A 13,874-nucleotide genomic window follows, 5' to 3' on the forward strand; every position below is an offset into this window, starting at 1 on the left:
ACCAAACCTCGCTGTGTCTTCCACAGCTGCACCTCAAGTTCTGTTACGAGGCGGTGTTGAAGCAAGGCGAGCAGGTCCTCCTGCGACACGGCGTCTCCCTGGCGCCTGGTAGCAGGAATGTCGCCGCCTCCACCTCCAAGGTGACCACACACTTATCAGTTTCATCAAGCATACACAAAATGTTGGGTTTAGTCCGCGGAGAAGGCTCTAGTCGCTTATAATTTAAATCCTGGGTCAAGTCCGTAGGTCCAAGGAAAGAATTAGCTACTCCTGAGGGACGCTATTAATCTTGAGAGTGCATTTTTAACATCATATGAGTGACACGACTTGAAGACTACTACATTGCAGGGTGATGGCGCGTAAGTACAACATGAAAATGTCATACTTTGGGGACATAAGACAGAAACTATGGCTCGTTAGCGTCTGGTCATGAAAAAAAATTAATGAAACCAAGAAAACTAGAAACTGCAATTTTTGGAGAAATTAGTCTGGGTCTTTGCTCTATACAGATCTTAACCCCACCCAGGTTGGCTAGGGACATTTTTTTTTTTTTTTTTTTTTTTTTTTTTTTGCCATTGAAAATGAATGGGGAAAATTTTGGACGTCAATGGCAGCACCCTCCATAAGCGTCAATGGAGTCAGGGACATTTCTGAGACACGTTGTATTTATATCTGGTCATTTCCTGTTGATCTGGGGAAATTGTTTTTTTTTTTTTTGCCTTTAAAAATGAATGGGAAAATTTTTGGAGGTTCATGGACGTCCATGGTATCGACTTACATAGGCGTCAATGGCAGTGTTTCCCACAAATGAACGAGACTGTGGCGGCCCGCCACAGTCTCATTTGCCCCCCCGCCGAATAAAAAAAAGAAGATAATAATCAGATGCGTCAGTCAGCCGATTACACAGCTGTAGCCCACTCCACTCTACTACCCGCGAGAGCGCGCGCGGGTAGTAGAGTAGCATTTTAGAGTAGTATTTTATTTATTTATTTATTTAAGAGACGCAAGGGGAACGAGTAGGAAGAATGGGAGAACGAGCGAGATAGCGAGAGATAGCGGTCGCATGTCTTAGCAGCACGCTGTTATTTTGTTATTGTTTTTCTGTATTATTGTTAGCACAATCAAGTGGGTAAGCAAATACAGACTTCTCTCCTTCTTCCCCATATCCGGGGCATTACAATAGTTTGGATCGGACTTTTCGGCGAAAGTGAGCGGTGGACGGCCGTCTTGGACGTAAAGCAAACTTTGATTGAACTTGCGCGGAGAGGCGGGGCCCAAAATAAAGCCTTGCTCTATTTTCAGAGCGTTGGTCACAGTAAAATATTTATTAGTTCAAGCAGGGTAAAATATGGCTCTTTCAACAGTTTGGGTTGCCAACCCTGAGTCACTACGAGATGTAAGTCGTACTATTGCTATGAGGAAAAAAAGTCGCATTATTACATAGGGTAACGTAGCTGTAATCAGCTACGCATTTTACATACATGTACCGTAGCTGAGAGCTATAACATTAGCCTAGCTAATGAAATATTTCAAATATATCTTTGTTATGGTTCTTCTTGGGGGGAAAAAAATAATGAAGAAAAAAAAAAATTTCGCCGTGGCACGACATGGTGAGGCTGTCCGACTCCGATGCAGCCCACCACCAGTTTCAAAAAATCCTATGGGAAACACTGGTCAGAGACCCTCCCACCACAGTCTCCTAAAATCCTGTGGGAAACACTGAATGGAATCCAAGTACATTAGTATTAATAGACTGAAAAAACATGATTAAATGCCATTGGAAATGAATGGGAAGTTTGGACATCAATGGCAACACCCTCCATAAGTGTCAATGGATTTGGGGACATTTGGGGAACATGTCCTCTTGATATCTGATCATTTTCTGTTGATTTGGGGACTTTTTTTTTTTTTTTAATCCGTTGAAAATGAATGGAAAACAATTTGGGCGTCCATGGACATCAATGGCAACACCCTCCATAAGCGTCAATGGATTCGGAGACATTTAGGGGACAAGTCCTGTTGATATCTGGTCATTTCTTTTACCCATTGGATGGGAATGGGAAAATTTGGACGTCCATAGCCGTCAATGGAATCCCAAGTACATTAGCATCAATAGATTTGACATACATGGCCGTCAAAGGCAACAATGCAATTTCTAGCGGAAATCCCATTGAAAGTGAATGGGGCATTTCCCATTAAAAATGAACGGGTGATTTTTTTGTCAAATTTCCAGGGAGCCGTAAATTTTTTTCAAATTCTGTGTATAACTTTAATGCCCCTCACCGTCCCGGAATTTTTGAGGCCGAAATTGGGTGATTTTGTCAAAAACTGAAGGACTAAATACATTCTAAAACTTTTCTTTGTTTCTTATTAAAAATAAATGGGCAAGTTTTTGTCAAATTTCCAGGAAACTGTACATTTTTTCCCAAAAATTCTCTCTGTGACTTTTATGCCCGTCGCCGTCCTGGAATTTTTGATGCCCAATTTGTTTGTGTTGGTCAAAAATTGAAAGACGAGATACATTTTGAAACTTTTTCTTTTCCCTTTAAAAATGAATGGGCAAGTTTTTTGTCAAATTTCCAGAAAACGGTACATTTTTCCCCAAAATTCTCTCTGTGACTTTTATGCCCGTCGCCGTCCTGGAATTTTTGATGCCCAAATTGTGTGTGTTGGTCAAAAATTGAAGGACGAGATACATTTACTTTTTTTTTTCCCTTTAAAAATGAACGGGCAAGTTTTTGTCAAATTTCCGGGGAACCGTAAATTTTTTCCAAATTCTGTGTACAACTTTTATGCCCCTCACCGTCCCGAAATCTTTGAGGCCCAAATACATTTTTAAACTTTTCTTTGTTTCCTATTAAAAATGAATGGGCAAGTTTTTGTCAAATTTCCGGGAAACTGTACATTTTTTCCAAAAAATTCTCTGTGTGACTTCTATGCCCGTCGCCGTCCTGGAATTTTTGATGCCCAAATAATGTAGGATGAGATACATTTTGAAACTTTTTTTTTCCCTTTAAAAATGAATGGGCAAGTTTTTGTCAAATTTCCAGAAAACGGTACATTTTTCCCCAAAATTCTCTCTGTGACTTTTATGCCCGTCGCCGTCCTGGAATTTTTGATGCCCAAATTGTGTGTGTTGGTCAAAAATTGAAGGACGAGATACATTTTGAAACTTTTTCTTTTCCCTTTAAAAATGAATGGGCAAGTTTTTGTCAAATTTCCGGGGAACCGTAAAATTTTTTCCAAATTCTGTGTACAACTTTTACGCCCCTCACCGTCCCGAAATTTTTTAGGCCCAAATTGTGTGATGTGGTCAAAAATTGAAGGACTAAATACATTTTTAAACTTTTCTTTGTTTCCTATTAAAAATGAATGGGCAAGTTTTTGTCAAATTTCCGGGAAACTGTACATTTTTTCCAAAAAATTCTCTGTGTGACTTATATGCCCGTTGCCGTCCCGGAATTTTTGATGCCCAAATTGTGCGATTTGGTCAAAAAAATGAAGGATGAGATACATTTTGAAACTGTTTTTTTTTTTTCCCCCTTTAAAAATGAACGGGCAAGTTTTTGTCAAATTTCCGGGGAACTGTAAATTATTTCCAAATTCTGTGTACAACTTTAATGCCCCTCACTGTCCCAAAATTTTTGAGGCCCAAATTGTGTGATTTGGTCAAAAATTGAAGGACTAAATACATTTTAAAACTTTTCTTTGTTTATTAAAAATGAATGGGCAAGTTTTTGTCAAATTTCCAGGAAACTGTACATTTTTTCCCAAAAATTCTCTCTGTGACTTTTATGCCCATCGCCGTCCCTGGAATTTTTGATGCCCAAATTGTTTGTGTTGGTCAAAAATTGAAGGACGAGATACATTTTGAAACTTTTTCTTTCCCCTTTAAAAATGAACGGGCAAGTTTTTGTCAAATTTCCGGGGAACCGTAAATTTTTTCCAAATTCTGTGTACAACTTTTATGCTGCTCACCGTCCCGAAATTTTTGAGGTCCAAATTGTGTGATTTGGTCAAAAATTGAAGGACTAAATACATTTTTAAACTTTTCTTTGTTTCCTATTAAAAATGACTGGGCAAGTTTTTGTCAAATTTCCGGGAAACTGTACATTTTTTCCAAATTCTGTGTATAACTTTTATGCCCCTCACCGTCTCGGAATTTTTGAGGCCCAAATTGTGTGATTTGGGCAAAAATTGAAGGACTAAATACATTTTAAAACTTTTCTTTGTTTATTAAAAATGAATGGGCAAGTTTTTGTCAAATTTCCAGGAAACTGTACATTTTTTCCCAAAAATTCTCTCTGTGACTTTTATGCCCGTCGCCGTCCCTGGAATTTTTGATGCCCAAATTGTTTGTGTTGGTCAAAAATTGAAGGACGAGATACATTTTGAAACTTTTTCTTTCCCCTTTAAAAATGAACGGGCAAGTTTTTGTCAAATTTCCGGGGAACCGTAAATTTTTTCCAAATTCTGTGTACAACTTTTATGCTGCTCACCGTCCCGAAATTTTTGAGGTCCAAATTGTGTGATTTGGTCAAAAATTGAAGGACTAAATACATTTTTAAACTTTTCTTTGTTTCCTATTAAAAATGACTGGGCAAGTTTTTGTCAAATTTCCGGGAAACTGTACATTTTTTCCCAAAAATTCTCTGTGTGACTTTTATGCCCGTTGCCGTCTCGGAATTTTTGATGCCCAAATTGTGCGATTTGGTCAAAAAATGAAGGATGAGATACATTTTGAAACTTTTTTTTTTCCCTTTGAAAATGAACAGGCAAGTTTTTGTCAAATTTCCAGGGAACCTTAAATTTTTTCCAAATTCTGTGTACAACTTTTACGCCCCTCACCGTCCCGAAATTTTTGATACCTAAAATATGAAATTTGGTCAAAAAATTCTAGGACTGCATTTTGAAAATTGACCGAAACGGAATTTTTTTCGGAGCCGTTTGAAAAAATTCCCTGTGTCGATACTTGAACGGTGCCGATCGGTCAAGGGGTTCGTGCTGCGCGGCATGCCGAAGAAATCCCATTAAAAACAACAAAAAAACCAGAATAACACGGTCTGGGTCTTTTTCTCAGACCCATATAATAATGCGAGTAGTGCAACCACGCATTCTAACAAAACCTAAGTTCCTGGTATGTTCTTTTTTGCCAGTACCTCCGCCAGGAGTCTCAGCAAGACCTGGTTCTAGGTGCCGACATCCCCATCAGCTCCATCCAGGCGACCATAGCCAAGCTCAGCGTACGTCCCCCTAGCGATCTAGCCCCCGAGGACCCGGACCTCGACCATCAAGATGAACCCGCCCACCATTTTTCACCTCCTCCCGTTCTTTCGCCGGTTGAGCCCCACCCTCCTCCGGAACCACCTACGTCGCCCCCCGCTTTGTCCCCTACGCCACCCAACGGGCTGGACGCGACGGCACCAACGGAAACATCAGCCAGCCCGCCGCCGCCTTCGTCTCTGGAGCTGCTGGCTTCCCTTGCCCCCGAGGCCTTCTCCATGGAGGGCGGCGGCGGGCGGGGCAAACAACGGGTGACCAAGCAGAGCTTCCTGCAACCGACGGAGGGTCAAGGTCTCCACGGGTCGCGGGACGCCGAGAGCGAAGACCCCCTCAGCGGTCTGGATCCCCTGTGGAGCCTCAACAAGTCCTAATACAAGTCACGTCAAAAACTCAATCACGCACCACCGTCAACGTCCACACGGTGGCGACTTTGTACATATTTTTAAGTTTCACTAATGATTTGAAAGGAAATAAAATGAGTTACACACAACTTTGCCGTATCAAAGCCCCTTTATTGGAAAATTAGTACAAAGTATTTTTTTTTTACAAAACAAGTCAATAAGTTATGTCACTACTAGTGTTGCAGCGATTCAGTTTTTTTGGCTACCGATAATGCCATTTTTCTTTTCTATTTTAATACCAAGTCAATGGAATTGAATGGTAATTAATGTCGTGGCTTGGTCAGACACTGTTTAACATACTGTCATTGCCACGACCAATTTGGCCTCAGGGCGGCCATGTTGGTAGTGGCGACGTTCCTATCAAAGTTGATGCATTAAAGATTAAAATGAAGTTCTAACCAGCTTATTTCTCGACCGATTTATCACGTCAAGGTATCTGCTATGAGTTTATCTCTAGTAAATGCAGGGGTGAAAGTGGATGGGAACGGTCAGGAACGCAGTTCCGGTATAAGATTCAGTGCATGTTTTCTGAAACAGCCACACACAAAAAAGGCCAATGCAACAGAAAATTGATCCAATCTTTAAAAGCAAGGAAAGAGTTAAAGTGGCCTATTTGTCATATTTAGTTTTATTTGCTCTGATGAGGAGGTTCAGAACATCTTAGCTGTCAACGTGCACTGTGGATTTTTATTTGTTCATTTATGTTAGGCTACTTATTTATTTCCTAATGATTAAAAAAGTCAATGCGCGATCTTCAAAATATATTCCATTTCACTCTGCATAATATGTCATTTGTACTTTTTTTTTTGAATGTATGTTACTTATATCTTTATTATTAAAAACTAGGACTGTCAAAATGATCGCGTTAACGGGCTTTATTTTTTAAATTAATCACGTTCAAATATTTGCCGCATTTAATGCACATGCCCCGCTCAAACAGATTAAAATGACAGCAGTGTCATTTCCACTTGTTACTTGTGTTTTTTGGTGTTTTTCCGCCATCTGCTGGCACTTGGGTGCAACTGATTTTATGGGTTTCAGGCTTCAGCACCATAATTATTATTGACAACGATGGAAAGCTACTAGTTTTTTTTTTTTTATTGAAAATTTTACAAACTTCTTTAAAACGAAAACATTAAGAAGGGTTTTAATATAAAATTTCTATAACTTGTACTAACATTTATCTTTTAAGAACTACAAGTCTTTCTATCCATGGATCTTTAAAAGAATGTTAATGTTAATGCCATCTTGTTGATTTATTATAATAAACAAATAGTCCTTATGTACTGTATTTTGATTGTATATATCCATCTTGTGGCTTATCTTTCCATTCCAACTATAATTTACAGAAAAATATGGCATATTTTATAGATGGTTTGAATTGCAATTAATTACGATTAATTTTTAAGCTGTGATTAACTCGATTAACATTTTTAAATCGTTTGACAGCCCTATTAAAAACACAACAAAAAGTAAATGTTTACATTATCTTCAATTTTAATATACATCCTATGTTCTTAAGTAGTTAAAATTTGAGATTTGGCATTTAGTATGCGAGGAAATGAGGGAAAATAAAAATTTGGAGATGGAGGTTGGGGTTACTTTTGCAAATCATTGAAAAAATACAATTTTGAATGAAAATCAGTTATTGTATGTGTTATAGAAATAACTGACCAAAACAGTTTTCTTTGCATTTCATTAGTTTTGACCCCCCCCCACCCCCCCCCCCCAAAAAAAAAAAAAATTCTGGCTCCGTGGCGACTTTCACGTCGGGGAGTTCCGGCAAGAAATTCAAACCACTTTCACCCCTGAGTAAACGCTCAATCCATTTGAAGCTCGATTGTACATCTTAGCCGATGAACGATTGGACGCCTAACTTATTTTTTAGTATTCAACGACGTCATAGTATCGGTACCAATACTAGTATCGATGCAACACTAGTCACTAATGCAGCTTGCACAGTCAGCCAATGAGGGCATGGGGGCGTGGTTGCCAGCCCCCCTGGTCCCTTCATCCTGGGAAAAACAACAAAAAAGTGCCTAAAGAGCTTAAAGTTAGCGTGTGACAAACGACCATAAAATACATTCTTTATTTTTTTTTCTTACTACGTTTGGTCCGAAAAGTCACACGGGGTTTTCACGCAGCTTCCAGTATTAGAACATCCTGTCCCCGCTACAATAAGATAAAAACACACCAACACAAGTCATATCTCGCACCCAGTTTAGTCCATTGCTAATGTGTTTTTACATATTAACCCTTTAGAGGGCACTCATTGGCTGCCGTTGACAGCGATAGACGTCTAATTCGTTTTGACTGGAAGGGACGAACGAACGTTAGCGTTGACAGCCGCTCTTCACAGTTTAAAGGAATTGGACGTAGATCTATTTTGTCAATGGCAGGGTATAGTACTATGTAGTACTACGTGTAGTACTACACAGTAATACAATGAAATTGAAAAAAAATACAATGATTTAAAAAAAAAAAAAAAACATGTTATTGGATGCCAGAACTAGAATTTATCATTTTATTTCTTCTTAAAAAATATGTAAAAATAAATATATACAGTATGTATAATCATGATTGGGCGCTGCGGTCCACATTTTGGGTCAATTGTGAACCAAATTGAAAGATTTTGGCTTAGAAAATGCCAGAATTTGCATTAAACAAATATACATAAAACATTTTCTAATGTACTAATGTATTATTCTAAAATAAATATTGAAAATTAAAAGGAAAAATACAGAAAAAAATGATAGTAATAACTAAAGAAAAAAAGTACGAAATCCACCCTCCGCAAAAAATCTAATTAAATATAAAAGTTAAGAGCAAACTAAGAAAAGAAAAAGTATAAGTATAGATTTAAAAAAATATTTTAAAAAAATATATATTTAGAAATGAATAAATAATTCTTTTAAAAAACAAATATGGGATTCAATAAATTCATTTTCTTTTATATTATTCCCCTTTACATTAAAAAATCTATATTTTATCCTAATTTATATTTTTTATTCATTCTTTTTTAAATTTAATTTTAATGTAGGATTTTTCCCATTTTTGTTGACGTAACTTACCATTTAATTAATATATTCCCTTAATACTTTTTGATATACACAAGCAGTCCCCGGGTTACGAATGACTTCCGTCCGTACGCTGGCGACGTAAACCAAATTTCGGCCTAAATCGGAATTAACCCTATAAATAGCCCAACATAACTATCCAAAAAGTCCAAAAATACTGTACAGTAGTACCTCGACACACGATCTTTTCCACATCCGACATAAAATTTGACTCGCCGTTTGTTTTTTACATTTGACGACATGCTCCAAATACGACGATTTATGACAGCGCCGCAATTTCTGTTTTCCCGCACGACGGATTTTATTGTAACGGAAATCAACATGGGTTCCAAGAAGGATAGTGCAGGTGATGAAAAAAGGAAAATGGTGACACTTATCACTGAAACGAAGATGGAAATGATAGAAAAATAAAAAAGCATGCTGTGCGTGTCCATGAACTGGCTCGACAATACAGCTGTAGAATGTCTACGATCTCGACGGTCCTCCGTTCAATTATTGTTGCGGTTTTTAATCATTTATTTCAGAACTTGTGCAACACAAAATGCCTACTGTCCACCGCAGTTGACACCAACAACAAAACATTAAAGGAGAAAGTAAAATCTCTACCGCCGCTATCTAACTGTCACGTCAGCCACGTGGTGCGTTCAGGTACATCATGCACACCCACCTTTAACCCAATTCGTTACCTGATTACAGGAATTATCATTATTATTATTATTACGACTTTTACTTATAATTTATTCGTTTGCTATATGTAATTGCCACTTGAACAGTATTTATTAAGGATTTAGTATAGGTTTTCGGGCTGTGGAACCAATTAATGGAATTATAATGCATTCTTCTGGGAAAATCCTGCTCGACATACGACCATTTCGACTTACAAACAAGATTCTGGAACGAATTAACTTCGTATGTAGAGGTAGCACTATATTTTGTTTAATAATGGAGGATAGACTGCCCTCTGGTGGCAGCGTTGGGTTTGGCTGGACTGTCGCCTTGTATGACTGAGAGGCAGACTCATACATCAGACATGGATAGAGGACAGCTGTGCTCTGGTTTGGCCCACATACAGTGGGGCAAATAAGTATTTAGTCAACCACTAATTGTGCAAGTTCTCCATCTTGAAAATATTAGCGAGGCCTGTAATTGTCAACATGGGTAAACCTTAATCATGAGAGACAGAATGTGGAAAAAAAAACAACAGAAAATCACATTGTTTGATTTTTAAAGAATTTATTTGCAAATCATGGTGGAAAATAAGATTTGGTCAATACCAAAAGTTCATCTCAATACTTTGTTATGTACCCTTTGTTGGCAATAACAGAGGCCAAACGTTTTCTGTAACTCTTCATAAGCTTTTCACACACTGTTGCTGGTATTTTGGCCCATTCCTCCAAGCAGATCTCCTTTAGAGCAGTGATGTTTTGGGGCTGTCGTTGGCCAACACGGACTTTCAACTCCCTCCACAGATTTTCTATGGGGTTGAGATCTGGGGACTGGCTAGGCCACTCCAGGACCTTGAAATGCTTCTTATTGAAGCCACTCCTTTGTTGCCCTGGCTGTGTGTTTGGGATCATTGTCATGCTGAAAGACCCGGCCACATTTCATCTTCAATGCCCTTGCTGACGGAAGGAGATTTTCACTCAAAATCTCTCGATCCATGGCCCCATTCATTCTTTCCTTTACACAGATCAGTCGTCCTGGTCCCTTTGCAGAAAAACAGCCACAAAGCATGATGTTTCCACCCCCATGCTTCACAGTGGGTATGGTGAAATTCAGTATTCTTTTTCCTCCAAATACGAGAACCTGTGTTTCTACCAAAAAGTTCTATTTTGGTTTCATCTGACCATTGGACATTCTCCCAGTCCTCTTCTGGCTAATCCAAATGCTGTCCAGCGAACTGCAGACGGGCCTGGACGAGTACTTTCTTCAGCAGGGGGACACGTCTGGCAGTGCAGGATTTGAGTCCCTGGCGATGCATTGTGTTACTGATAGTAGCCTTTGTGACTGTGGTCCCAGCTCTCTGTAGGTCATTCCCTAGGTCCCCCCGTGTGGTTCTGGGATTTTTGCCCACCGTTCTTGTTATCATTTTGACGCCACGGGGTGAGGAGGGGGTTGAAAGTCCGTGTTGCCCAACGACACCCCCAAAACATCACTGCTCTAGAGGAGATCTGCATAGAGGAATGGGCCAAAATACCAGCAATAGTGTGTGAAAAGCTTGTGAAGAGTTACAGAAAACGTTTGGCCTCCGTTATTGGGTACATAACAAAGTATTGAGATGAACTTTTGGTATTGACCAAATACTTATTTTCCACCATGATTTGCAAATAAATTCTTTTAAAATCAAACAATTTGATTTTCTGTTTTTTTCCCCCCACATTCTGTCTCTCATGGTTGAGGTTTACCCATGTTGACAATTCCAGGCCTCTCTAATATTTTCAAGTGGGAGAACTTGCACAATTAGTGGTTGACTAAATACTTATTTGCCCCACTGTAAGGCTGTAAGTTGTTTCACTTAATATAAGTTGGTATATGCATTTGTAATTCAAATTTAGAGCTACAGTTTGTGGCGTTACGTGTGAGCAATTTGCTATTAGAATTGTAAATACATTAGCATTCGTAGCATTTAAGATAGCTGACTTTTCTTAGGCAAATTAGGCTAATTTAATCACTAAATTTAAATATTGATCAGACTAGATGGATGTTTGAACACCAACTGTTTTGTGTCAAGTGTTTCAATGTTAAAATGCGTGTCGTTTTGAACATAAGTGTACATATGTGTGTTACAGCTTTACAAATTGTCAAGCTGAACAACTTCACGTTTAGTGACGGAAGAACACGTCAGATTAATAAAGTAAAAAATAAGATACGGTGAGGTACAATAATGTACTTTTTATGCAACAAAAAGAACAGAAAAAAAAACGAAACAAAAAAGTGGACAAGACACCAGTGTCGTAACCCGTGGACTACCTGTATATGTATAGGTACTGTATGTACAATATGTATATTTGTTCAAAGTAAATTAAGGCATTAAGGGGTTAAGTTTTTTTTTCTTTTTCAAGAACCAAAAATTGCCCTATAAAGGGTTAAGTGCACCAGGCTTTCCAATGTCTTTCCTAGCACGTGCAACTTTGTAGATATGTAAACCAAAATGTCTTCCGTATCTCGCAACGTAAACAATATGTTCATGTAGTATTTCTTCATAAACATAAGTACCTCCAATAAATAACGGATGTGTCCGTAACCACGTCGAGATTACCACTCCGCGTCAGTCTAGTTTCTCCAGAACCGACGGCACGAAGACCAGACTGAGCTCGCTGCCAAAGTCGCAAACGATAGCGGCGTTGTTGAGGACCAGGAGCTGCCTCACACCCTGACCGTCGCTACTGGGGCCCAAGTAGACCGTCTGGATCAGGTCTCCGTAGTTCAGGTCCCAGAAAGAGACGCAGCCCAGACCGCCCGTTACGAGCAGCGAGTCGGAAATCACCCCCAGACTGGAACCGCAGCCGGCCTCCTGGATGAGAGAACACGCGAGAGTCAAACTCATGAGCGCCGGTGCTATGCGTAACTGGCCAAGTAGTCAAGCTGTGCGATACGGATGGGGAGAAAAAAAATCTCTATATGAGCCATGCTGATGCAACGATTCATTGAAAGTACAGTGATCCCTTGCTACTTGGCGCTCCAAACTTTGCGCCCTTAGTCTATCGCAGATCTGTGTCACTGTCGCTCCCTCCCTCTCTCTTTGCTCTCTTATTCCCCAGGCAAGCTTTGTAGTTGCTTATTGAAGTTAACGATGGTGACAGACAGATGTCAATCATCGTTTAACTGCCAATAAATGTTAACAAGTTTGATCTCTGTGTGCATATACGGGTGGGGTGAGATAAGGAAGCGCGCATTGTAACGTGTGTGCATGGCGAGGTTAGAGGCAGCCTGCCCGGTGTGATTGTCCACAAGGTACACAGAGATCGAGAGCAGTTTGTGATCACAAGTCACACCAAAGGAGGTAACAGTGTGTATGTGAGAGTTTCAGCATGACAATGACCCCAAACACACAGCCAGGGCAACAAAGGAGTGGCTTCGTAAGAAGCATTTCAAGGTCCTGGAGTGGCCTAGCCATTCTCCAGATCTCAACCCCATAGAAAATCTGCGGAGGGAGTTGAAAGTCCGTGTTGCCCAACGACAGCCCCAAAACATCACTGCTCTAGAGGAGATCTGCATGGAGGAATGGGCCAAAATACTAGCAACAGTGTGTGAAAAGCTTGTGAAGAGTTACAGAAAATGTTTGGCCTCCATTATTGCCAACAAAGGGAACATAAAAAAGTATTGAGATGAACTTTTGGTATTGACCAAATACTTATTTTCCACCATGATTTGCAAATAAATTCTTTAAAAATCAAACAATGTGATTTTCTGTTTTTTTTTCCCACATTCTGTCTCTCGTGGTTGAGGTTTACCCATGTTGACAATTACAGGCCTCTCTAATATTTTAAAGTGGGAGAACTTGCATAATTAATGGTTGGCTAAATACTTATTTGCCCCACTGTATGTATATATATATATTAGGGCTGCAGCTATCGAACATTTTAGTAAGCGAGTAATCGACTAAAAATTCTATCGATTAATCGAGTAATCAGATAAAACAAATATATTTTTAGGTGAAGAGCAATTATAAATATACATGAGAAAACAAGACATTTCATCTAATCTTGAACCATTTTCAGTCAATCAATGTCTTTATTTTCGATGTATATTGTTGAAAACAGCCAACAATTGCATCTCAGATGTAACTAGAATTAAAAAAAAAAAAAAAAAAAAAGACTAATTCACTGCTTTCACTCAAAAAACCTTTAGATCTTATTAAAGAAAAAAAAAATATATATATATATATATATATATATATATATATATATATATATATATATATATATATATATATATATATATATATATATTAGGGCTGTCAAAATTATCGCGTTAACGTGCGGTAATTAATTTTTTAAATTAATCACGTTAATATATTTGACACAATTAACGCACATGCCCCGCTCAGACAGTACAGTGAACTGCCCACTTGTTAATTGTGTTTTATAGAGTTTTGCTGCCCTCTGCTGGC

The 13,874-nt window shown here is 38.8% G+C and overlaps 2 protein-coding genes across 6 annotated transcripts in view; one reads left to right on the forward strand and one right to left on the reverse strand.

Annotated features, from left to right (window-relative positions):
* The window catches only part of ptpn23a (protein tyrosine phosphatase, non-receptor type 23, a), a 59,800-nt gene extending 54,027 nt beyond the window's left edge, over window positions 1–5,773 (forward strand). Inside the window, exons 24-25 of one of the 2 annotated variants that reach the window (XM_057834097.1) lie at window positions 27–140; window positions 5,157–5,773. In XM_057834097.1, coding sequence (XP_057690080.1) covers window positions 27–140; window positions 5,157–5,654 — 612 coding nt within the window. In that variant the 3' untranslated portion in view covers window positions 5,655–5,773. The remainder of the gene's footprint in view (window positions 1–26; window positions 141–5,156) is intronic. The other variant, XM_057834098.1, reaches the window with a different exon arrangement.
* A 5,421-nt stretch (window positions 5,774–11,194) lies between these two features.
* scap (SREBF chaperone) overlaps window positions 11,195–13,874 on the reverse strand; it is a 58,771-nt gene continuing 56,091 nt past the window's right edge. For all 4 annotated transcript variants that reach the window (XM_057835030.1, XM_057835028.1, XM_057835032.1 and 1 more), the window contains one exon: window positions 11,195–12,275. In XM_057835030.1, the coding sequence (XP_057691013.1) occupies window positions 12,030–12,275 (246 nt within the window). In that variant the 3' untranslated portion in view covers window positions 11,195–12,029. The remainder of the gene's footprint in view (window positions 12,276–13,874) is intronic.

The sequence above is a fragment of the Corythoichthys intestinalis genome, chromosome 4 (assembly GCF_030265065.1).
Source record: "Corythoichthys intestinalis isolate RoL2023-P3 chromosome 4, ASM3026506v1, whole genome shotgun sequence".
In the NCBI taxonomy this organism is placed as follows: domain Eukaryota; kingdom Metazoa; phylum Chordata; class Actinopteri; order Syngnathiformes; family Syngnathidae; genus Corythoichthys; species Corythoichthys intestinalis.